Below are 27152 nucleotides of genomic sequence, written 5' to 3' on the forward strand. Positions count from 1 at the left end.
CAGCCTAAAACCCCAAACAGCAAGCAATGCATGTGAAAGAAGCACGGTGGCTAGGAAAAACTCCCTAGGAAAACCTCCCTAGAAAGGACAAAACCTAGGAAGAAACCTAGAGAGGAACCAGGCTATGAGGGGTGGCCAGGACTCTTCTGGCTGTGCTTGGTGGATATTATAACAGAACATGGTCAAGATGTTAAAATGTTCATAAATGACCAGCATGGTCAAATAATAATAATCATAGTAGTTGTCGAGGGTGCAACAAGCACGTCCGGTGAACAGGTCAGGGTTCCATAGCCGCAGGCAGAACAGTTGAAACTGGAGCAGCAGCACGGCCAGGTGGACTGGGGACAGCAAGGAGTCATCATGCCAGGTAGTCCTGAGGCATGGTCCTAGGGCTCAGGTCCTCCGAGAGAAAGAGAGAATTAGAGAGAGCATATTTAAATTCACACAGGACACCGGATAAGACAAGAGAAATACTCCAGATGTAACAGACTGACCCTAGCCCCCCGACACATAAACTACTGCAGCATAAATACTGGAGGCTGAGACAGGAGGGATCAGAAGACACTGTGGCCCCATCCGATGATACCCCCGGACAGGGCCAAACAGGCAGGATATAACCCCACCCACTTTGCCACCAACTTACCGTCCTAAGACAAGGCCGAGTATAGCCCACAAAGATCTCCGCCACGGCACAACCCAAGGGGGGGGGGGGGGGTGCCAACCCAGACAGGAAGACCACGTCAGTGACTCAACCCACTCAAGTGACGCACCCCTCCCATGGACGGCATGGAAGAACACCAGTAAGCCAGTGACTCAGCCCCTGTAATAGGGTTAGAGGCAGAGAATCCCAGTGGAGAGAGGGGAACCGGCAAGGCAGAGACAGCAAGGGCGGTTCGTTGCTCCAGCCTTTCCGTTCACCTTCACACTCCTGGGCCAGACTATACTTAATCATAGGACCTACTGAAGAGATAAGTCTTCAGTAAAGACTTAAAGGTTGAGACTGAGTCTGCGTCTCTCACATGGGTAGGCAGACCATTCCATAAAAATGGAGCTCTATAGGAGAAAGCCCTACCTCCAGCCGTTTGCTTAGAAATTCTAGGGACAATTAGGAGGCCTGCGTCTTGTGACCGTAGCGTACGTGTAGGTATGTACGGCAGGACCAAATCGGAAAGATAGGTAGGAGCAAGCCCATGTAATGCTTTGTAGGTTAGCAGTAAAACCTTGAAATCAGCCCTTGCCTTAACAGGAAGCCAGTGTAGGGAGGCTAGCACTGGAGTAATATGATCAAATTGTTTGGTTCTAGTCAGGATTCTAGCAGCCGTATTTAGCACTAACTGAAGTTTGTTTAGTGCTTTATCCGGGTAGCCGGAAAGTAGAGCATTGCAGTAGTCCAGCCTAGAAGTAACAAAAGCATGGATTAATTTTTCTGCATCATTTTTGGACAGAAAGTTTCTGATTTTTGCAATGTTACGTAGATGGAAAAAAGCTGTCCTTGAAACAGTCTTGATATGTTCTTCAAAAGAGAGATCAGGGTCCAGAGTAATGCCGAGGTCCTTCACAGTTTTATTTGAGACGACTGTACATCCAAATCTACTAATAATATGCATATACTAATAATATGCATATTCTAGTTTCTGGGTCAGAGTAGTAACCTGTTTAAATTGGGTATGTTTTTCATCCGGCCGTGAAAATACTGCCCCCTAGCCCAGACAGGATAACCCTGGTTCTTTGATATTATGGTATGAGATATCTCACCGCATTCCCCTGCTCGCAGGAGCATGAGGAAGAAAAGCATGCTTGAGAATAACCAGAGGTCGGGAGAGTTATTCCTTTTATGGAAGTGTGAGGGTTTCACCTCATTCGCCACTCTTACCTGTCTGTCTCCAACAAACAAACACTTTTGATAGGCACTTCCGAGAGGGTGGGCAGTCTTTGTGAAGAGATCTCACTCATAATATCAGAGAACCAGGGTTACGCAAGTAACCTTACATTTTTTCACGTCTGTGCTGTCTGGGAGATAAAATGTCACTGGTGAAGAGGATACAGTTTGACTATAGCTGAGCTAGACATAACAGATGGAACACCATGAGGATGTGAGCCTTTTCGGGCAAAAACACATTCCAGCCATTTTAATGGATTCAGCATTGGTTTTATTATAATCAGACAGGCTGTCTATGACATTTAGCTGTTGGCCCATAAATACTATCATTAAATCTCCCGCAATGAGTAATATGTCTTCAGAAAGTAAACCGCAAGAAACATGTTCACTCTTGCAGCCAGCCCCTGTTTTCTTAATTTACTTTTAAAGGCCAAAGTTCTCAAAAGCTGGCCTTCCTTACAATGTCAAGTTTGCCTACCTGATGGGCTTGTCCTTTTTATAACTTTGTGTTTTTAAAGTTTGAGTCACAATGATTACTCATTTTTGTGTGGGGTCTTGTAACAATACATTTGTTACATTTATTGCTTACTTTAGCATCTGTGTGCTGTGTCAGTTTCTGTTCCCCTCTGCATCCAGCTTCCTCTGTGTTCTTGGAGACACATAGTGTTCTCTGTCTGCTCACAGGACGTCTGGGATTTCCCTGACATATAGTAGACCCCCCCCCCCCCACACACACACACACACACCACTCTGGCAACCCACACACTGGCTTGACCTGAAAATAGCTGACTGGGCTGTAGGCCTATTGTAAAAGGCATCATAAAGATGACTTCCTAATTGTTGGAACTAACTTGGTGGTGAAGCTTAGCCTAAACATTTGGCTGAAGCAGGGGTTCCCAACCTTTTTTCCCCAAGGCCCCCTTTTGGACATTGGAAAATGTTGTTTTGAAGCTAATTTCCTGAAATTATACGTAGTTTAAAAGACTGACATATTTTAGGCAGGCTATTTAATGATGATGATGATGATGATGATGATAATGGATAAGGAAAATTAAGTCTAGACCTGATTTCCCCAAATGTTATTCTGCTACCAAATATGTTTTTTGATCATTTATATGAACCCTTAATTTAATTATACATATTCTCTTTTACATAGTGATTTGATCAATTGATAGTGACAGTATGAGATTACTCCCCAAGCAAAGTCCAATTTCTTTGACTCCGAGTTTAGAAGGTCGTAACTCAGCTTCTGAATGTTAGACAAACCAAAGATATTCCCATGTGCATCAGAGTTGCTTGTTTCTAGCCTAAAGTACAGTAGATATATGTGTTGTTTTAGATCGGTATAAACAATCGCAAATTGTAATACAAAAATAAAAAATACCTAATCATCTAGGTTGGAACCCCTGGGCTGTAGGGATTATTATAACTATAGAAATTAGTTTACAAATAGGATTACGGCCAAAATATTTTTTGTATTCCAGAACAAACTGATCTGTTTTCATGATGGTATCATTAGTATGATGGAATTTCCCATAATAAGCATTCAAATTGGTCTTCATGGTGTTTGCATGCTGATATAAATATGTGGGGTTACGGACGAGAATAGTGACTTGCCTATTTAACTAGGCAAGTCAGTTAAGAACAAATTCTTATTTACAATGACGGCCTGCCCTGGCCAAACCCGGACAACGCTGGGCCAATTGTGTGCCTTCCCTATAGGACTCCCAATCACGGCACTGAGATGCAGTGCCTTAGACCGCTGCGCCACTCAGGAGCCTTCGATCATGGTCGAATTGTTGCAAAGAAACCACTACTAAAGGACACCAATAAGAAGAAGAGACTTGCTTGGGCCAAGAAACACATGCAATGGACATTAGACCGGTGTAAATCTATCCTTTGGTCTGATGAGTCCAGATTTGAGATTTTTGGTTCCAACCGCTGTCTTTGTGAGACACAGTGTAGGTGAACAGATGATCTCTGCATGTGTGGTTTCCACCGTGAAGCATGGAGGAGGAAGGTATGATGGTGTGGGGGTGCTTTGCTGGTGACACTGGTTTTATTTAGAATTCAAGGCACACTTAAACAGCATGGCTACCACAGCATTCTGCAGCGATACGCCATCCCATCTGGTTTGCGTTTAGTCCCACTATCATTTGTTTTTCAACAGGACAATGACCCAACACACTTCCAGGCTGTGTAAGGGCAATTTCACCAAGAAGGAGAGTGATGGAGTACTGCAGATGACCTGGCCTCCACAATCCCCCGACCTCAACCCAATTGAGATGGTTTGGGATGAGTTGGACCGCAGAGTGAAGAAAAATCAGCCAACAAGTGCTCTACATATGTGGGAACTCCTTCAAGACTGTTGGAAAATCATTCCAGGTTAAGCTGGTTGAGGGAATGCCAAGAGTGTGCAAAGCTGTCAAGGCAAAGGGTGGATACTTTGAAGAATCTCAAATATAAAATATGTTTTGATTTAACACTTTTGTTTACTGCATGATTCCATATGTGTTATTTCATAGTTTCACTGTTATTCTACAATGTAGGAAGTGGTACACATAAAGAAAAATCCTTGAATGAGTAGGTGTCAACTTTTGGCTGGTACTGTAGGTCTACACCATCACTGGTATTATCAGGCTGTATAGCTAGTTACGTTTGCTCTGACTCAGTACATTTATTAGCTAGTTAGCGATTAGCATTAACGGCTAACAAGATTCAGGCCCAATTTGCTAAGAAAAGACAATCTAGCTGTTTGCAGATATAAGAAACACAAACAAATAGAACACTAGTGGATTTGTCTTCAACATTGTTTAATGTGCTGCATTAATCATGCAGAGACTGAATGCAAGTATCTCGTGGTTGAGGAACAACATCCGCTCCTTGAGTGGGGCTAGGTCTGTGTGGAAAGAGGCATGGAGAGAGCAGAGAGAGATGACTTAAGCAGCGAAGTAAACTATAAAATGCACGTTACACATGGCGTATCACATTTAACAAACCAAACATTCAAATATGGTTATAGAAGGTCAAGTAAAAACCCAAACCGGTCCGTGTATCAATACCGGTATATGGCCCAGCCCTAACTCATGCTGACATGACGTATTTCCCCACAACGGAAATAATTCTCTGACTTTATAGTGCAATCCTGTTCGATTTGATAAGCTATGTTTGTAGTTCAAGCATGTTGGAGCCAACCTTTTGAAGCTTTTACTCTAATGAACTTTGAAGTATACATGTGGCATTGTAAATGTCTTGCATTACATTTTTTCTCTCTCCCTTTCTATAGGTAAACCATCATGATCCCCATCACAGAGCTTCGGTACTTTGCCGACACCCAGCCGGCATACCGCATCCTGAAGCCATGGTGGGACGTCTTCACAGACTACATCTCCATCGTCATGCTCATGATCGCCGTGTTTGGGGGCACGCTACAGGTAACCCAGGACAAGATGATCTGCCTGCCCTGCAAGTGGGTGGTCAACAAATCCTGCGAGTACCTCAATATGAGCTTCCGTGACCCCTTTGACCCAGAGCCAAAAGGCATCCAGTATGAACTGGACCGGCACCAGTACAACTACATTGACGCGGTCTGCTATGAGAACAAGCTGCACTGGTTTGCCAAGTACTTCCCCTACCTGGTGCTACTGCACACCCTCATCTTCCTGGCCTGCAGTAACTTCTGGTTCAAGTTCCCCCGGACTAGCTCCAAACTGGAGCACTTTGTGTCCATCCTGCTCAAGTGTTTTGACTCGCCATGGACCACCAGGGCTCTGTCTGAGACTGTAGTGGAGGAGAGCGACCCCAAGCCTCTGGGGAAGATGAACGGTACCATGGACAAGAAGGCATCATGCATCAGCGAGGACGTGGAGGCCAGCGTGCCCATGCTCCAAAGGACCAAGTCCCGCATCGAGCAGGGCATTGTTGACCGCTCTGACACGGGTGTCCTGGACAAGAAGGAAGGTGAGCAAGCCAAAGCTCTTTTCGAGAAGGTCAAGAAATTCCGGATCCACGTCGAAGAAGGGGACATTGTCTACCGGCTCTACATCCGCCAGACCATCATCAAAGTCATCAAGTTCATCCTGATCATCTGCTACACAGCCTACTATGTGCACTACATCAAGTTCAGTGTGATCTGCACAGTGGACATTGAGAAGCTGACGGGCTATAGGATGTACCATTGTGCTCACCCCCTGGCCACGCTCTTCAAGATTCTGGCATGTTTCTATATCAGCCTGGTGGGGATTTACGGTCTCATCTGCATGTATACCCTCTGCTGGATGCTCAGCCACTCGCTTAAGCGCTACTCCTTTGAGTCAATCCGCGAGGAGAGCAGATACAGTGACATACCAGACGTGAAAAACGACTTTGCCTTCATGTTGCACATGATAGACCAGTATGACCCGCTCTACTCCAAACGCTTTGCGGTCTTCCTGTCGGAGGTTAGTGAGAACAAACTGCGCCAGCTGAACCTCAACAATGAGTGGACGCTGGACAAGCTGCGGCAACGCATCACCAAAAACTCCCAGGAGAAACTGGAGCTGCACTTGTTCATGCTTAACGGAATCCCTGAAACGGTGTTTGACCTAATAGAGCTGGAGGTGCTCAAGCTGGAGCTCATCCCTGATGTCACCATCCCCCCCATCATTGCCCAGCTAGTCAGCCTGAGAGAGATGTGGCTCTACCACACACCGGCAAAAATTGAGGCCCCAGCTTTGTCCTTTCTGAGGGAGAACCTCAAGTCCCTCCACATCAAGTTCACCGACATCAAGGAGATCCCGCTATGGATCTACAGCCTGAAGAACCTGAGCGAGCTGCACCTCACAGGGAACCTGAGCGCAGAGAACAACCGCTACATTGTCATCGACGGGCTACGAGAGCTCAAGAGGCTCAAAGTGCTCCGCCTGAAGAGTAACCTGACCAAGCTGCCTCAGGTGGTGACAGACGTTGGGGTCCACCTCCAGAAGCTGTCAATCAACAATGAGGGCACTAAGCTGATGGTGCTCAACAGCCTGAAGAAGATGGTGAACCTGACAGAGCTGGAGCTGTTGCGCTGCGACCTGGAACGTATCCCTCACTCCATCTTCAGCCTGCACAACCTGCAGGAGATTGACCTGAAGGACAACAACCTTAAGACCATTGAGGAGATCATCAGCTTCCAGCACCTGCACCGTCTAGTAAACTTGAAGCTGTGGTACAACCAGATCGCCTATATCCCCATCCAGATCGGCACCTTGACGAACATGGAGAGGCTCTACCTAAACCGCAACAAGATCGAGGACATCCCGGGCCAGCTGTTCTACTGCCGCAAACTGCGCTTTCTGGACCTGAGTCACAACAACCTGACCAGTATACATGCCAACGTGGGCTTCCTCCAGAACCTGCAGTACTTTGCTGTGACAGCCAACAGGGTGAGTACAGATCTAGTATTTGAGCGTCCCAGAGAAAACATTTGATACAAACTTGGAACTAACTCTATAACCAACAGTTTTTCTTCTTTCCTCTATCTAGCTATCTTTGTTAGGGCCCAGATTATTTCCTGGTCAGGTCAAATGGTCAAAAAACACTTGTCTTTGCATTTATCTGTGTGTCACAGGAGAATGTTAGACATTTGTTCTTGAAAAGCCCTACTCCCTTCTACCTGCCTCTTTCACATGTGAATGGGCTCATAGGAAGGTAGGGCTTAGCATAATTATGAAGACCGGTATGTGGTTATGTTAGGGATAATTTGCCCTAATGATCTTGTGCACATATTGTAGAGTACACATTGTAGAGTTTTGTGTAGTAGACCGAGATGTCTCCATAGTTCCATTGAGGTAAAATTATCGCTTCAATAGTTCATTTGCCCAATATTCTGAGAAAGTAACAGCCTACCCTGCTAGTGCTAATAATATGTTTCAAATGAGTTCAAGTAAAGTAACTGTCTGATGTGATGTAATGTGCCCGAGTTTTAAAAGTGGGGGGGGGGGGGGGGCGCTAGTGAGCACCATGGAGTAGACATTTCTCCGTCCACCTCCTCACTCTTGCTTAAATTTGATTTAAATTCTACTTTTGCCCGACCAAACTGCTACAATGAGCAACTCCATGAGAAACACGGCCAAGGGGAAACTAATTAATCCAAAAACAACCAGAAAGAAAGATGGTAAAGGCCCCACCACAGCACAAGAAGAGGATGGCGATGCTTGCGTTAGCCTGGCAGTAATGGCTAGCATGGCTAACCCTGACTCAGAGCCCTCACCAACTATTATATTAGCAGCTATCAAGAAAATGGAAGAGGACATGAACGCTTGATTTAGTCATCTCGACTCATCCTTACAATCAGTGCAAACCTCCCTGGCTGAACATATAACCCACATTATTGTTCTGGAAGGAAACACAGGTGACCACGAGACATGCATCGCCACCCTCGAGAGACAGTATGAAGAGCTACTAAATCTTTACTCTAAAGTTGCAATACTTGCACGTAACGCTCAGAAATAATTAAATGAGTTTGGTCTGGGCGAGAGTTTTGTCTCTTGGCTTGAAATACTATATGCGTGCCCGACGACTTCAGTTCTCACTAATTACGATAAATCCCCTCCTTTTCACTTTAACGTTCCTGCCGCCAGGGATGCCCCTTGAGTCCGTTGCTATTTGGCATTGCTATGGAACCCCTAGCTATCAGTATCAGAAGCCATCCTGCCATTGCTTCAGCTAAACATAGGCAAGGTTGATCACCGCATCTCACTCTATGCGGATGACATCATCTTGTTTGTCTCACACCCTGAAGAGTCATTTCCACTGCTGTTGGAGCTCATCGAATCATTTGGAGAACTCTCTGGGTACACCATAAACTGGGATAAAAGCAAATTCATGCCTCTTAAAGGTGATAGGCCGTGTTAACGCTATTAAAATGGTTACACTCCCCAGATTCCTTTATCTCTTTCAGACTTTTGTGTGGGGATACAAAGTACACCGGATCTCTAAAAAACGTATAATCAAGCACAAAGAATTAGGTGGCCTGAGCCTACCAAATTTTCAACATTGTTATTGGGCAGCAAATGCAAGGTTTATTGGCAGGATGCATACTCTGGCATGGTAGATCCTAGATATACACAACACCTCTCTTCCAGCACTTCTCTTTTCATCAACTAAATCCCCTACAGTTATTACTGGCAACAACGTTATGCAAAAAAAATTGTATCATAAGGAAAACATTTGAAAACATAGACCTTTGTTAGTACTATTATTTTCCATAACCATGCCCCCCCCCCCCCCACCAACTGACAACACTTTTTTATTCTGGAAGAGAAAGGGCATTACTACTATTGCAGAGCTTTACATCAATATTTTTGCTACATTCGCACATTCTCCCCGCATCTAACTTCTTCCGATATCTTCAGATAAGAAACTACGTTTGCTTAAATATACCACATTTTGAGGCAATTACACCTGCCCGCGAGTTGTATATTTTCATGACCCTCGCTCCTGGCTCCAAGAGTTTGATCTCCAGCTTTGTAGATAACTTTACAGCATATTACCCTAACATTTGAATGAGACCTGGGAGGAAGACCTTGTTATGGAGATTACCGATGACTGTTGGGCTGATTGCTTCAAGATATTCACTTGTGCTCGATAAACTCCAGACACCAACTTATTCAATATAAAGTGATTCACAGACTATTCCTGTACCAAATTACACTCGTTCTACCCCTCGGTCTCTCTGATATGCCCTCAGTGCAAATCTGCAGAGGGTACCCTGTGTCACCTCTTCTGGTCATGCCCCAAACTGCACACATTCTGGCAAGATATTTTTAAGTGTTTCTCAGAAGTATACCGCTGTAACCTCATACCAGCCCCGGATACTGCTGTTTAGGCAGTATCCTAAAACAGCACCTAACGACAGCACCTAACGACTTTAACCCACTGGGAACAAAAAACATTACAATATGGCATGGTTATTGCAAAAATAAACGTTTTAAGCCTTTGGAATAAGGAGACTGTACCTGTTTTTAAAACCTGGTTAGCTGAAGTCACCAGCTTGCTACATATAGAAAGGATTCGACATGATATCTCTGGCAGATCTAATACATTTGTTAAGATATGGCAGCCCTTTATCACGTGTCTTTCACGTGATGATGGGAAACAACATACAACCTGCAACCAACCCTGATCCACAGTAATTCTTTTTAATGCCGAGCATAGTCCTTATACTGTACAGTATGTCAAATATCATTGAAGCAAGGTGCCAATTCCTTAAGAGCAATGTTGTTGTTTTTGAATACATTTTTTTGTCTCCAGTTGAGGGGTGGGGGGTATTCTCAATGTATTGTTTGCTGTAATTATCTGTCTGTTTTGTAAAGCAGAAAATTCATAAATATATATATATTTTTTTAAGTACACAAATTAACAGTTGTATTATGCTAATGACTTTGTCACGCTTCTGGCTGCAGATAAAGAGAACTTGTCTCTGGGGTGATTTTCACTATTTTGGTACTCTACTTATTTTTTTAGTAACTGAAAATGTAAGCATTTTCAAGCCAATATGAAGTCAAAATGTCTAGTGAATTCTTTTTTAGGACTATTTAGTATAGTCAAGCTCCTCTAAAACAGTGTCATTCCTTGAACAGTGTGTACTACACCCCACCCTATTAGATGCAACTCAGCCTTGTTAAGCAGATTTTTTATTTAACCTTTTATTTAACTAGGCAAGTCAGTTAAGAACAAATTCTTATTTACAATGACGGCCTAGTGGGTTAACTGCCTTGTTCAGGGGCACAACGACAGATTTTTTTACCTTGTCAGCTCGGGGATTCGATCTAGCAACCTTTCAGTTACAACACTAACCATTAGGCTACCCGCCGCCCCAATGATAGCTGGAAAAGGTTTACTGTTTTCTGTACAGAACACCTCAGGGTGATGCTGTCTTAGACTCATTCAGGAGTTTTGTGAATTGTTTAAGAAGATTATTTGCATGACCTTTGACTTATTCGAATTCTTGTCTAACTAATTTCTGACTTTTAGAGAGAGTTTTGAGAATAATATTAGTGTAGGCTAGCTCTTGTAAGTTACACTTGTAAGTGAAAGTGTAACACTAACTAAATGTAATATCATGTAAATATACATAATTTATAATGTAAACACATTACATAATTTAATATATATTTTTAATTATATACATGTGAGGTGAATTGGCCATAGCTCTGGTCATTTGTGTTTTTGCATGGGCCAATTTGTGAATTCTGCATGAACAACACTCGCATCACCTGATAAGCTGACCTCAGACTCTTTACAACCAATTTGCCTGTAATGTCTAATGTGAGCCAGTGCATTACCGTCGGGTTAAACACGCCGTTCATCCAATTGATTTATTTAGGAATCGAGTTCACAGTGAGAAACATGCTGAGGGCTTGCAAGGAATTCTGGGAGGTTATACAACATTCTCCCTGTTGTGTTATGGTGGGCATCTGCTGTGTGTGGGATCAGATGGTTACTCTAAACGATACTATTATCATGGTTTTAAGGCGATTCCACTCCAGCGAGAGCAAAAAAATATTTTTGGTATCTCAGATTTTTCTGGCAATTCTCACATAGAAACTTAATTGGGAGGAAGGATGTTTAACACATAAGAGTCTAAGCTATTAACCCATACAAATGCATTGTATAACAGATTCACTACATTGAACAACAGATAGTCCAACCAAAAACTCTAAAGGAAGTTTGTTCTGAAGAGTCTGTCCTATATCTGAGAGATATAAGAAAGATCAGGAAACATTTGATTTTTTACATGCATGTATTTAACCCCTTATTTTTGTTACTAAACAGTCTCCATATGTGACCAACCGCCTCAATTCGGTCTTATGTAGCAAAATTTGAAATTGTGGTTTTTATATTGGATAAAAGTAGAGACTCAGAGCTAGAAAATTGTATATCATACACTGTATTTTTTATATGTTTATTTAACCTTAATTTAACTAGGCAAGTCAGTTAAGAACAAATTCTTATTTACAATGACGGCCTACCCCAGCCAAACCCAGACGACGCTGGGCCAATTGTGCGCCTCCCTATGGGACTCCCAATCACGCCCAGATATGATACAACCTGGATTCGAACCAGGGACTGTAGTGACGCCTCTTGCACTGAGATGCAGTGCCTTAGACCACTGTGCCTCTCGGGAGCGTGGAGGAACAGTGGGGAAGTAATTCTGCATTTAAAGTTGATAAACATATAACCCCACTATTCAGAGGGTAACAAACTAGGTTCCATGTTAACTAGCTAACATTAGGCTATAACTAAAATGACCCTTGAATGTTTTGGTACACCTACTGGAGAGCTCATCTTTGTCTACACCCATTCAGCATTGTTCACACCCTCTTAAGGGTTCACATGTGAGGCCATGTGGTAAACACTATATCAAATAAAATCTAAGTTTATTTGTCACATGCACAGGATACAGAAGGTGTAAACGGTACAGGGATAGTACTTGCATAGGAGCAATATCAACAACAAAGTGTCCAGATTAAAAATATTTTATAAACATTTTATCGTTATTAGATGACGCTTACCCGACACACTTGTCTAAATTGACGGGTCATGTGAAAGAAATTCTATAACCACCCCCCTAGTAACCTCTATCTAAGTGGATGGGTCACTATTGTCTAGACATGTACACATGTTCATGAAATACAATCGATGGCCGTAATCACCCTTACCCACATCTAGCTAAGTGGATGGGTCACTATTGTCTAGACATGTACACATGTTCATAAAATACAATCGATGGCCGTAATCACCCTTACCCACATGTAGCTAAGTGGATGGGTCACTATTGTCTAGACATGTACACATGTTCATGAAATACAATCGATGGCCGTAATCACCCTTACCCACATCTAGCTAAGTGGATGGGTCACTATTGTCTAGACATGTACACATGTTCATGAAATACAATCAATGGCCGTAATCACCCCCCAGACACATGTAGCTAAGTGGATGGGTCACTATTGTCTAGACATGTACACATGTTCATGAAATACAATCGATGGACGTAATCACCCTTACCCACATCTAGCTAAGTGGATGGGTCACTATTGTCTAGACATGTACACACTTTCATGAAATACAATTGATGGCCGTAATCACCCCATCAATTGGGTCATGTAAAATATTCGGGCCGAAGTGGAGTCTTTTTTTGTTTAGACATGTAACTAGCTAGCTAAACAATGAACCGGCATAAGCCCAACTCATACTACTATCAATACAAATTGTCTTAGCTATATTATGAATATGTAGGTAGCTAAAGCTAACAAACTAGGTTCAATGTTAACTAGCTAACATTATCCTCTAACTAGCAATGCAAATGGATTTCTGATTTTAATAATATTACTACACAGATCATACAGGTAACATTAGCTAGCGAGCCAGCAAGCTAACAGTATGCTTTAACTTGCAATAAAAATTACTTTCTGACAAAATTAGAAACTTGTAGCTAGAAAATGTAACTAGACTCTTACCTGTATACGTGGATAAATGCTTCACGGCAGAATGGAACCATTTAACTTAGTTTTGTTTGTAGTTTCATCTTGTTTGGCCAGCTTTGTGTCAAGTCACTTCGGTTCACACTGACCGTGGCGTGTGCAGAAAGTAGCCCATCCCTTTGTCTTCTGATCTGTCGGTAGCACCTGCTAAATTCAGGACAACGTTGTTGGCTAACGTTATGTCTTTCAAAAACGGCGCTGTAGAAAGGACTGTCAACACATACTGAACAGCTCACGTTATAGACAGAAGCATGCTACATGGCAGACCAATCCAAACTCAACTCCCGGCATGTCCAGCCCATACATTCTCAGCCAATCATGGCTAGAGGGAAGGTTCCTGTCTTTTCCATGGCTAAACCAACTAAGCTCGTAATTTTAACAATTTTATTCATATTTATGGAAGGAATACAACTTTGTTATTAAGGCACATGAACGTTCAGATGTTCCAAAAGCATTTCTGCCAAAAAACGCATTTTGATTAAAAAAAAAATTCAAATGCTGCTCCTGTGAAGTAGTGACGTGTGACATACACCTAGTTTCCTGAAACGAGTCATATATATCTCGAAGGATTGAGCATTACACCGAGGCCTGTACTCTGGAGTGGGATCGATTTGGAGGTGGAGGGCCCGTCATGGTCTGGGGCGGTGTGTTACACCATCATCGGACTGAGCTTGTTGTCATTGCAGGCAATCTCAATGCTGTGCGTTACAGGGAAGACATCCTCCTCCCTCATGTGTTACCCTTCCTGCAGGCTCATCCTGACATGACCCTCCAGCATGAAAATGCCACCAGCCATACTGCTCGCTCTGTGTGTGATTTCCTGCAAAACAGGAATGTCAGTGTTCTGCCATGGCCAGCGAAGAGCCCGAATCTCAATCCCATTGAGCACGTCTGGGACCTGTTGGATCGGAGGGTGAGGGCCAGGGCCATTCCCCCCAGAAATGTCCGGGAACTTGCAGGTGCCTTGGGGGAAGAACTGGCTAATCTGGTGCAGTCCATGAGGAGGAGATGCACTGCAGTACTTAATGCAGCTGGTGGCCACACCAGATACTGACTGTTACTTTTGATTTTGACCCCCCCCCCCCCCTCCCTTTGTTCAGGGAGACATTATTCTATTTCTGTTAGTCACATGTCTGTGGAACTTGTTCAGTTTGTCTCAGTTGTTGAATCTTATGTTCATACAAATATTTACACATGTTAAGTTTGCTGAAAATAAACACAATTGACAGTGTGAGGACATTTGTTTTTTAGCTGAGTTATTTATATATATATACTTCCATACATTTTTTCAACTTGTACCGGGGGACATTCAGACAAGTCTTGTGAGGTATGTGGGCATCCTAGAACAAAGCCAACATGTACGTGTTCGTTAGAGTCTCATCTCTCCATAGAGGGGTCATAATAATTTGGATGCTACAGACAATTTTGTGAGAAGACCGATTTTAGGGACGTCTCATCGTCTGACAAACACTGCTCTAACTCTGTCACCTTTCACTGCAGATGCGGAAGTGTTACATAGGAGGTGGATTAGGACGCATCCAATGCAACAACAACACAAACATCTCTAGCTAAAATTGACTGATTTGTATGGGATGTTTTTTATTATGCTAATTTGATTTCTGTGGAGGCGCAGACATCGACCTTAGGAGGTTAACCAATCACAGACCCCATTTAGGATTGCACATTCAGCAAGTCACCAGCAGAATTCATTTTTCCATTCACTGTGTTGGTGGTGCTCATAAAATTTTGCATACCCTCAGGATTAGCAGAGAGCCCACTCTGGAAATGTGATGTGCTTGTGGAGTATATTGATCCAAACAATATGTCTTAAAATAAACAAATTCAAAAAGGGTAGTTTAATAAATGAATGTGAAAATGGTATTTTAGAATCAAGACATACTCCATATTTTATAGCACAGTATAAGTAGTATAATGGCACCAGTATGTTGTCTCTATCACGTTCACGGGTCATATGGTTTACAGAAGGCATGTATAGGTCTAAAAAATGCCATTTTCATCATGATTTTAAAAAAGTGATAAAAATGTAAAAAGAATTTCAAACATCATTCCTTCCAATGAAGTTCGAAAACTATTTTACACCCTTTGCTGCACTCCCTTGTCCACACTGAAAATAGTCCTCGAACAGAGTGTTATGCATCCCAAATTAGCCCCGTTTACAAGGAACCCCTCTGGTTCATTATCGACTTAAATGAGTTGTGTAATTTGTAAAACGTTGTTCCCAGGTCGGCCCTAACGAGGACCCGATGCTCGCAGCTGGACACCAATGTGCTACGTTTTTTGCTTGAAGAACAATGCCTATGTAGCCCCAGCCATCTTACATCTTCAGAGCATGAAGCTAAGAAAAGCATTTGTAATTTGATAAGGCTGTTTTTAGGCTCGTAAATCGGCTTACTCTGATTGTAATTGGCTTAAATTAACATAATCTATATAGGATGCACTCATTGTGCTGTTGTCCCAACAGATGGCAGCCATTAATAACAGGTGTTAGTGTGGGCATGATGCATAAGTTATTATAGAATATGTACAGTGCATTCGGAAAGTATTCAGACCCCTTGACTTTTTCCACATTTTATGTTACAGCCTTTTCTAAAATGGATTAAAGTAATTTTCCCTCATCAATCTACACACTATCCCATAATGACAAAGCAAAAACAGATTTTTTTTAAATGTATAAAAAAAAATCAAAACAGCTTATTTACAGAACTACTCAGACCCTTTGCTATGAGACTTGAAATTTAGCTCAGGTGCATCCTGTTTCCATTGATCATCTTTGAAATGTTTCTCCAACTTGATTGGAATCCACCTGTGGTAAATTCAATTGATTGGAATGATTTGGAAAGGCACACACCTCTCTATATAAGGTCCCACAGTTGACAGTGCATATCAGAGCAAAAACCAAGCCATGAGGTCAACGGAATTGTCCGTAGAGCTCCGAGACAGGATTGTGTTGAGGTGCAGGAAGGGTACTAAAAAATGTCGCATTGAAGGTCCCCAAGAACAGGGTGGCCTCCATCATTCTGAAATAGAAGAAGTTTGAAACCACCAAGACTCTTCCTAGAGCTGGCCGCTCAGCGAAACCAAGCAATCGGGGGAGAAGGGCTTTGGTCAGGGAGGGGAGCAAGAAGCTGATGGTCACTCTGACAGAGCTCCAGAGTTCCTCTGTGGATATGGGAGAACCTTCCAGAAGGACAACCATCTCAGTTGCACTCCACCAATCAGGCCTTTATGGTAGAGTGGCCAGGTGGAAGCCACTCCTCAGTAAAAGGCACATGACAGCCCGCTTGGAGTTTGCCAAAATGCACCTAAAGGACTCAGACCATGAGAAACAAGATTCTCTGGTCTGATAAAACCAAGATTGGCCTGAATGCCAAACGTCACGTCTGGAGGAAACCTGGCATCATCCCTATGGTGAAGCATGGTGGTGGCAGCATCATGCTGTGGGGATGTTTTTCAGTGGCAGGGACTGGGAGACTAGTCAGGATCAAGGGAAAGATTAACAGAGAAAAGTACAGAGAGATCCTTGATGAAATTCTGCTACAGAGTGCTCAGGACCTCAGACTGGGGCGAAGGTTCACCTTCCAACAGGACAACGACCCTAAGCACACAGCCAAGACAACGCAGGAGTGACTTCAAGACAAGTCTCTGAATGTCCTTGAGTGGCACAGGCAGAGCCCGGACTTGAACCCGATCGAACATCTCTTGAGAGACCTGAAAATCGCTGTGCAGCGACGCTCCCCATCCAACCTGCCAGAGATTGAGAGGATCTGCAGAGAAGGATGGGAGTAACTCCCCAAATGTATGTGCCAATCTTGTAGCGTCATACACAAGAAGACTCAAGGCTGTAATCAATGCCAAAGGTGCTTCAACAAAGTACTGATTAAAGGGTCTGAATACTTATGTACATGTGATTTCAGTTTTTACTTTTTTTAAATTTTGCAAAAATGTCTAAAAAACTGATATTGATGTGTCATTGTATGTAGATTGATGAGGGGAAAAAACAATTGAATCCATTTTAGAATAAGGCTGTAATGTTACAAAATTTGGATAAAGTTCAGGGGTCTGAATACTTTCCGAATGCACTGTTTGTCTGTACCTCTACCTAAATAATTTACTCTAGATTCTGGGCTAGGGTATCATGCCAGTCTTTGCTTTAGGGCAGATTGTTTTGATTTGTTTCTGATTGGTTTAAAGTTCTATGGGCTGGTGTGTGACTGGTTTTTGATTGGGTAACTACGGTGGAAACGGATTTCTCTCTCCTCTTTTTCCAAGCCTGCAATTACAAATATAGCTGTTAACTATGGGGAGAAGTTAACAAATACAAGAACCTTTCTCCTATTTTTCAACATTCATCCTCTCTCTGTTCTCCCTCCTTGTCCCTGTCAGATCGAGTCCCTCCCGCCGGATCTGTTCCAGTGCAAGAAGCTGCGCACCCTTAACCTGGGCAACAACTGCCTGCAGACTCTGCCCTCGCGCTTTGGTGAGCTGACGGGCCTGACCCAGCTGGAGCTGCGGGGGAACCGTCTGGAGTGCCTGCCCGTGGAGCTGGGAGAGTGCAGGCTGCTGAAGAGGTGCGGCCTAGTGGTGGAGGAGGACCTCTTTAACACCCTGCCCCCCGAGGTCAAAGAGCAGCTGTGGAGGGCCGACAAAGAGCCGGTCTGAGGAGAGACTCCAGAGAGCCTAAGGAGAGGAGGAAAGCGGGAGAGAGAAGGGGTATTGGGCAGTGGAGGATGATGTCATTTTAAATCAGAAGCCATCCTCTAATTTCTCCTTCCACCAGCCTCCACTGGTATCGGGAAGGAGAAAGGGGTGAGAGGTGTCAATATTTCTGGACGTACGTTTAGAGAAGGATGGTTGGTTGGTGTCCTGGCTTTACTGGCTGAATTTGTTTTTTTAGGTTCACAAGATGCTCTTTAACAGACTAACCAGACAGAAACCTCTCTGAGATTGAGGCCCTTTTTTAGTACTGAGTCGTCTCCGTATAGACAGAGACCACAAAGGGACAAGGGGTTACAAAGCTAAGCGGTACCTCCACGGTTCCCCCATGTGGTGAAAATAAAAACACACACACTCCAAGAACTCAGAAAAACAGTATCTTCTGCCTAACTGATCCACTGCTAGAAAGCCAGCGGTCAACATGAAAGAGACGCTGTATGGGAGTGGAAGGCTCATGTAGCCTACCAAGCAATGTGTGTGTGTGCTCTGTTTTCCATCATCTTCACTTTAAAGTATACAGTCCACCAATACCAGCAGTATGTGTTTATCCAAACGGCAGTGAGAGGACACAGGATCCGACTGGCTTAAGGGAACACATCTCGATGGCCAATACATCCTAAGCAGGGCCCTGTTCATTAGCCACCAAATGGAAGAAAATGGTCTGAAACAGAGGGACTGTCAATAAGAAACACACATTTTTGTTTTCTGTTGCTAAATGTTTTGAAATGTTTGATACTGTGCCCTAATGAAAATTATCCAGATGTTTGCACTCCAAAACAGTGTCCATGGATACGGCATTGGCTTATACAGTACACGTTAGTGCAATATATTCTGCCGGGATATCGAAGAAGAGACACTTTTATCGATGGGACTTGGAGTAAACAACATAATTTGTAGGGAAATTGCCACCTCAGCTGATTCCTTCAAGACCAGCCAGGCAACTCTTGTTACTAATATGGCCTTACCTTTTGGGTGCTGTGCTGTACGTCCCACATTGTCTGTGATTAAAACCATAATGTTCATGATTTTTCTAAATATGCAGACAAATGTATAGCTGTTGTAAAATTGTTTCAAAAATTGTTTTATTTTTCTCACCAACTGTCCCAAGTTATTTTAGGAGAGGAAAGCCTAACTTTGGAGGAAAGGGAGATTAATTCATCTTTGTTCACACAATTATTTTCATTTTATGTATTTACTACACGTCATTTCCCTTTTTTCGCAATGTTACTTACCGATGAAAACTTTCCAGCTAGGTGTTTTGAATCTAGCTCTGTTCTGAAAAGTTAGCGGTTTTGGATTTGTTAGTAAAGGCTAGGGCCCAGATATAAATGAATGGAGCAACGCTCACAGAGTAGGAGTGCATCAGAAAGGAGCAAGCGATCCCAGAGCAAAGGCTCGCTGGTCGAGACCAATGATGTATATAAACCCTGGATTGCTGATGCTAAAAATGAACCAGAAAAATATGTTTTTGTATGTTTAGCTCAAATAATATAATTTAAAAGTATGCATTAAGGTGTACCAAGATGGAGGCGTGATGGTTTCAACACAGCATCCCCAATTAGTAATCAATTGTGTATATAAATCATTGGTTGAGACCAATGATCTATATAAACCCTGGATTTCTGATGCTATGTATTGGCCATTGAGAGGCCACCGGTCGGTCATATTGGCACTCCCCAGTAGGAGCAGTCCTCTATAGGAATGCATGGAATTCTATATTAAACTCAGCAAAAAAAGAAACATCCTCTCACTCAACTGTGTTTATTTTCAGCAAACTTAACATGTGTAAATATTTGTATGAACATAAGATTCAACAACTGAGACATAAACTGAACAAGTTCCACAGACATGTGACTAACAGAAATGGAATAATGTGTCCCTGAACAAAGGGGGGGTCAAAATCAAAAGTAACAGTCAGTATCTGGTGTGGCCACCAGCTGCATTAAGTACTGCAGTGCATCTCCTCCTCATGGACTGCACCAGATTTGCCAGTTCTTGCTGTGAGATGTTACCCACTCTTCCACCAAGGCACCTGCAAGTTCCCGGACATTTCTGGGGGGAATGGCCCTAGCCCTCACCCTCCGATCCAACATGTCCCAGATGTGCTCAATGGGATTGAGATCCGGGCTCTTCGCTGGCCATTGCAGAACACTGACATTCCTGTCTTGCAGGGAATCACGCACAGAACGAGCAATATGGCTGGTGGCATTGTCATGCTGGAGTGTCATGTCAGGATGAGCCTGCAGGAAGGGTACCACATGAGGGAGGAGGATGTCTTCCCTGTAACGCACAGCGTTGAGATTGCCTGCAATGACAACAAGCTCAGTCCGATGATGCTGTGACACACCGCCCCAGACCGTGACGGACCCTCCACCTCCAAATCGATCCCGCTCCAGAGTACAGGCCTTGGTGTAATGCTCATTCCTTTGACGATAAACGCGAATCCGACCATCACCCCTGGTGAGACAAAACCGCGACTCGTCAGTGAAGATCACTTTTTGCCAGTCCTGTCTGGTCCAGCGACGGTGGGTTTGTGCCCATAAGGCAACGTTGTTGCCGGTGATGTCTGGTGAGGACCTGACTTACAACAGGCCTACAAGCCCTCAGTTCAGCCTCTCTCAGCCTATTGCAGATAGTCTGAGCACTGATGGAGGGATTGTGCATTCCTGGTGTAACTCGGGCAGTTGTTGTTGCCATCCTGTATCTGTCCCACAGGTGTGATGTTCAGATGTACCGATCCTGTGCAGGTGTTGTTACACGTGGTCTGCCACTGCGAGGACGATCAGTTGTCCGTCCTGTCTCCCTGTGGCACTGTCTTAGGCGTCTCACAGTATGGACATTGCAATTTATTGCCCTGGCCACATCTGCAGTCCTCATGCCTCCTTGCAGCATGCCTAAGGCACGTTCACGCAGATGAGCAGGGACCCTGGGCATCTTTCTTTTGGTGTTTTTAAGAGTCAGTAGAAAGGCCTCTTTAGTGTCCTAAATTTTCATAACTGTGACCTTAATTGCCTACCGTCTGTAAGCTGTTAGTGTCTTAACGACCGTTCCACATGTGCATGTTCATTAATTGTTTATGGTTCATTGAACAAACATGGGAAACAGTGTTTAAACCCTTTACAATGAAGATCTGTGAAGTTATTTGGATTTTTACGAATTATATTTGAAAGACAGGGTCCTGAAAAAGGGATGTTTCTTTTTTTGCAGATTTTATTTCAATTAAATGTTTCACTACAAGATTGCATGTATTTAAGCATTTTTTTGTTTGTAGTAGGGACAGTAACATTAATCCCCCCAAAAAGTGTACTTTAATATTATTAATTTCCAAAAAATTATGCTTTAAGGAAAATGTTTATATATTTTTTCATTTTTTATTTGTATGTTTAACTCACATAAGTATGCATTAAGGTGTCTGTAATATAATACATGTGGCAAAACGAATGTAGACATTAATAAATGCATTTCTATAGCTTCTAAAATATTTTTTATAACGGTGGGGGAGTACCAAGATGGAGCTACGGTGGCTTCAACATAGCTCTCCTAACAGTCATCTAGTGTGTATATATAAATCGTTGTTCGACTACAGACATACAAGTAATGTCCAAGTATTCCTTTCTGACTTGTTCCGGGTTTTTTAGAACATTTGAAAACAACTGCAAACAGGTACAGCTCTCAAACGGACTCCTGGTCATTTCTTAACACTGCTGTTATGATTGATGACCAAAACTGATCTGAGTGCCGTAGGATTTAATCTCAGGGCTTCACTGGAGAGCTCATTGATTCACAGCTTTAGTGTGGCGTGTGTAAGGGTGAATATGATAACAGTTAGCGCTGACTGACTCAGAGTAGGAAATAGAGATTCTGCAAATAAAACTGTATAATATATTTCAGAGTATATTTCTCTTCTTTGCTGTGGCCATATATAGATGTATATAATTAAAGTAATAATTTAACGGCCTTATAGCGTCACAAAAAAAATCCCCCCTCTTCATGTAAGCCTCTTTATGTTCAGCTGAGGTGATGGTTACATGCTATTGTTTTGTGTCACATCTAACTCTGCTTATGTACTTTTTTACACTGTTAAAACATTATTTTTAATTAACTATTTGTATCTAACTCATCTCTCTAGCTTTTTATGTCCTTTCCATGCCCCTCCCCCAACAAGCTAAAATGAATATCTGTTTTGTACTTGCCCTGACCTGTACTTGGCCTGACCTTCACAGTGGCAACACTTTCACCTTTGAGTCACAAGACTGCAGACTTTCCCCCCTAAATGCACATTGAACATCTATCCCCACTCCACTCCAGCATGTCACCATAGAGGGAACAGGCGAGTTAAAGGACCGATGGTGAGGTCAGCCAAGTGTTTACAGAGCAGTGGAACCTGGAAGTGTGTGTGTGTCTGACCGGCAGAAAATATCTGATTACATGATGACTCAGGCCCCTGTAGGAACGGTATCTGGCTCTACATGTTGCCCTTAACGACAGATCTAGGGTCAGATTGCAATACCCTCAATTATGAGCTTAGTCATTAGGGAGATTAAAACGTATGTGATCTTGTATCAGTCTTTGGGGAAGACCTCTGCACCTACTCCCCACTGTGCCGGCACTTTAGGTAGGTCGTCATGCCATGGTCCCAACAGTTGATGCATATCCTGTCACTTTTTTTGTAATCTCCTATCAGCAATGTGCTGGTTTTACATACAGTACCAGTCAAAAGTTTGGACACCTACTCATTCAAGGGTTTTTCTACATTGTAGAATAATAGTGAAGACATCTCAACTATGAAATAACACATATGGAATCATATAGTAACCAATAAAGCGTTAAAAAATATATATACGTTTTTTCAAAGTAGCCACCCTTTACCTTGATGACAGCTTTGCACACTCTTGGCATTCTCTCAACCAGCTTCGCCTGGAATGCTTTTCCAACAGTCTTGAAGGAGTTCCCACATGCTGAGCTCTTGTTGGCTGCTTTTCCTTCACTCTGCGGTCCAACTCATCCCAAACTATCTCAATTGGGTATATCTTGATTTGTTTAACATTTTTTGCTTACTATATGATTCCATATGTGTTATTTCATAGTTTGTCTTCTATTATTCTACAATGAATAAAATAGTAAAAATAAAGAAAAACCCTTGCATGAGTAGGTGTCCAAACTTTTGACCGGCACTGTACATGTCCCCAAATTCCTTGATGTAAACATGTTTCTGCAGAATGACTGACAGCTTGCTTTCACAAGCAAAATTCTAATTCTCACAGAAATGGTCTTCAGTGCTCCTTGGAATGCATGCCTTGCTTCGACAATCCTTTTGTGCATCCAGTGTGGGTGGAGCGCCCCCGTGTGAGCACTGAGTAGGCCTTAATTTTGTAATGTAAGAAAAAGGTTCTATTACCATAAAAATATAATAAATGTCTGGCCATGAATATTAGAGAAATTAACGGCATTCTCAATCCATAATTTGGTTAGCATACCGAATTGTGGTCTTTTACATAGTCTGAGCAGCTTTGATGCGTCTCATGAGTATGTATTTTACATGTTTAGGGGCATAGTTTCTCAGTTGGTAACTTATTGTTGAAATCCTAACAATGAGCATATGCATAAACAGGCACTACCTCAGCGTTTCCTAAACTCGGTTCTGGGGACCCAAAGGGGTGCACATTTTGTGTTTTGCCCTAGCACTACACAGCTGATTCAAATAATCCAAGCTTGATGATTAGTTGATTATTTGAATCAGTGGTGGGCAAAAACCAAAACGTGCAACCCTAGAGGTCCCCAGGACCGAGTTTAGGAAACCCTGCACTACCTGCTAAAGTTCATGATAGAGTTAAAAAGTTCTCACTCTAAAAAACCTCTAGAAACATTTTAGGGAGGCTGAGATAGAAAAATGCTTTTTACTTTCATTACATAATGTACTTGGCTTAGCTATAAAAAGTGCAGGTGCAAAAGGTTGACATGGTAAGATGGCATTAGTCAAATAATAGCTCAGCAGCATGACAAATGGACATGGACAAGGCATGCTCTCTGTGTTGGAAGGCCCATGGAAATTCAGATTGTGTGTTAGTCAAACAATTTTTTTGTTTCTAATAAGCCATACATATTTGGGTGGTTGACAGGACAATGATACATATTTCAGTCAGCCAACTGAATGAGTTCATAGATGTTTTTACTCTGTTTTGTGTTCACTCTGATTCAGAGGGGTTGGGTTAAATGCGGAAAACATTTCAGTTGAGTCAACTGACTAGGTATCCCCCTTTCAATATAGAACAGCGCTGGCTGGCATTGTAAGTTCCCGAGTGTGCTCTATGCTGGCCTTTGTTCCAGTCAGATTTTGGTTCCTTTCCATCTTATTTGATCATTGGATGGTCATATTAATCTCAACCTACACATTGTATGCCACCCACAGTGGCATACTATAATGTTCTTGTTTCATTTAAGTGCAGAATATAACATGGACTTGTGTCAAAAGTGAAAACAAATAACCATCTGTATTTCTTCGTCACCATTATGTTTGCCCACTTTTTTGGCAAAATGAGTGAACACTAGCTTTCTAAGTGGAGAAATGCTGAATGCCCCAGACCCTTGAAACAGTGGGAGATTTTAACCTTCACAACACCACCACACGTGTTTTACCGCTCCTTTTCTACTATTCTGATACATTATTTTATTATTTATTTCCTGTAATGACATGTATGGCAAAGAAAACACATTTGATTTCAAAGTGTTTTTTGAAAAATGTACACAGTATATAATAATAAAAAGATATTTGGAAAAACTGCAGTTTTTTTCTTTGTAAAATGTTCCTGAGTTTTATTCTGTTACCAAACATTATCTGCAAAGTTCTTCCAGTAGATGTTTTTGTAAAATGTTCTGTGGAAATTGTTGAAAGTAGTGATTGTGCATAGAGTTATGTTTTTTTTTAAACTTTGAAATCAATGTTTTTTGTTTGGTATACATTTTAAAGTGAGAAATCGGAGTCTCAGTAATTCCATTACCATGGAATTGCCCAGATATACATAGTCTCCATTGTCCTTTATAGTCATAATTTTTGATTGAGTGACCCCCGGCCTGCTTTCACCTATGTACGTTATCAGCTGCATCTGGTTACTTGTTCCTTGTGAAATTATGGGCAGAAAGACAAATTCAACTCCATCTTTCATCAAATCAGATAGCTTGTTCATCACACAACCATTTGATGTTGCCAATTATTTTTGATTTCTTCAAATCAAATGTGGTCACATAGACCTTACAGTGAAATGCTTACTTAAAAGCCCTTAACCAACAATGCAGTTAAGAAAAATACCTAATAAAAAATAAAAGTAACAAATAATTATAGAGCAGCAGTAAAATAACAATAGCGAGGCTATATACAGGGGGTACCAGTACAGAGTCAATGTGCGGGGGCACTGGTTAGTCGAGGTAATTGAGGTAATATGTACATGTAGGTAGAGTTAAAGTGACTATGCATAGATGATAGAGTTGCAGCAGTGTAAAAGGGGGGGGGGGGGCATTTGATTAGATGTTCAGGAGTCTTATGGCTTGGTGATAAAAGCTGTTTAGAAGCCTCTTGGACCTAGACTTTGTACTCTGGTACCGTTTGCTGTGCGGTAGGAGAAAGAACAGTCTATGAAGTCTGAACATTTTTAGGGCCTTCCTCTGACACCGCCTGGTATAGAGGTCCTGGATGGCAGGAAGCTTGGCCCCAGTGATGTGCTGGGCCGTACGCACTACCCTCTGTAGTGCCTTGCGGCCGAGCAGTTGCCATACCAGGCGGTGATGCAACCCGGCAGGATGGTCTCGATGGTGCAGCTATAGAACCTTTTGACGATCTGAGGACCCATGCCAAATCTTTTCAGTCTCCTGAGGGGGAATAGTTTTTTTGTGCCCTTTTCACGACTGTCTTGGTGTGCTTAGACCATGTTAGTTTGTTGGTGATGTGGACACCAAGGAACTTGAAGTTCTCAACCTGCTCCACTACAGAATGGGGGTATGCTCGGCCCTTCTTTTCCTGTAGTCCACAATTATCTTCTTTGTCTTGATCACGTTGAGGGAGATGTTGTCCTGGCACCACATGGTCAGGTCTCTTGTTGGTGATCAGGCCTACCACTGTTGTCATCGGCAAACTTAATGATGGTGTTGGAGTCGTGCCTGGCCGTGCAGTCATGAGTGAACAGGGAGTACAGGAGGGGACTGAGCACACACCCCTGAGGGTCCCCCGTGGTACCGATGGTACTTCATTGGCAAAGTGGGCAAACTTAGACAGGAAATGCCAACAACGAACAGTGAGCCGTTGTACTCAAAACAAATAATTAAAGAAAATAATTGCAAGTTAGAATTTTGTAAAGTTAGTTTTTGATCAATAATGACAAACCTCCTGGCATTGACAACTTAGATAGAAAACTACTGAGGATGGTAGCTGACTCTATAGCCAGTCCTAGCTGTCATATCTTTAATCTGAGCCTAGATTAAAGTCTTTGTCCTCAGGCCTGGAGGGAAGCCAAAGTCATTCCGCTATCCAAGAGTGGTAAAGCGGCCTTTACTGGTTCTAACCTATCAGCTTGCTGCCAGCTCTTTGCAAACTGTTGGGGAAAAATGGTGTTTGACCAAATACAATGTTATTTCTCTGTAAACAAATTAACAGAATTTCAGCATGCTTGGGGTGGCAGGTAGCCTAGTGGTTAGAGTGTTGGACTTTTAACCAGAAGGTTGCAAGATCAAATCTCTGAGCTGACAAGGTAATAATCTGTCGTTCTTCCCCTGAACAAGGCAGTTAAGACATGAAGGTCAGTCAATCTGGAAAATTCCAAAAATGTTGAATGTTTCTTCAAGTGCAGTCTCAAAAACCATCAAGTGCTATGATGGAACTGGCTCTCATGAGGACCACAACAGGAAGACCCAGAGTTACCTCTGCTGCAGAGGATATGTTCATTAGAGATAACTGCACCTCAGATTGCAGCCCAAATAATTGCTTCACAGAGTTCAGGTAACAGAGACATCTCAACATCAGTTTTTCAGAGGAGGCT

General features: G+C 42.6%; 1 protein-coding gene and 1 pseudogene across 1 annotated transcript in view; both read left to right on the forward strand.

The window, feature by feature from the left end:
• LOC106562842 (volume-regulated anion channel subunit LRRC8A) overlaps nt 1-21596 on the forward strand; it is a 40876-nt gene extending 19280 nt beyond the window's left edge. The window contains exons 2-3 of the mRNA XM_014127887.2: nt 5166-7287; nt 17797-21596. Coding sequence (XP_013983362.1) covers nt 5176-7287; nt 17797-18072 — 2388 coding nt within the window. The 5' untranslated portion in view covers nt 5166-5175 and the 3' untranslated portion in view covers nt 18073-21596. The remainder of the gene's footprint in view (nt 1-5165; nt 7288-17796) is intronic.
• Nucleotides 21597-22557: 961 nt separating this feature from the next.
• The window catches only part of LOC106562845 (nucleoporin NUP188-like), a 72318-nt pseudogene continuing 67723 nt past the window's right edge, over nt 22558-27152 (forward strand).

The sequence above is a fragment of the Salmo salar genome, chromosome 11 (assembly GCF_965601325.2).
Source record: "Salmo salar chromosome 11, fSalSal1, whole genome shotgun sequence".
In the NCBI taxonomy this organism is placed as follows: Eukaryota; Metazoa; Chordata; class Actinopteri; order Salmoniformes; family Salmonidae; genus Salmo; species Salmo salar.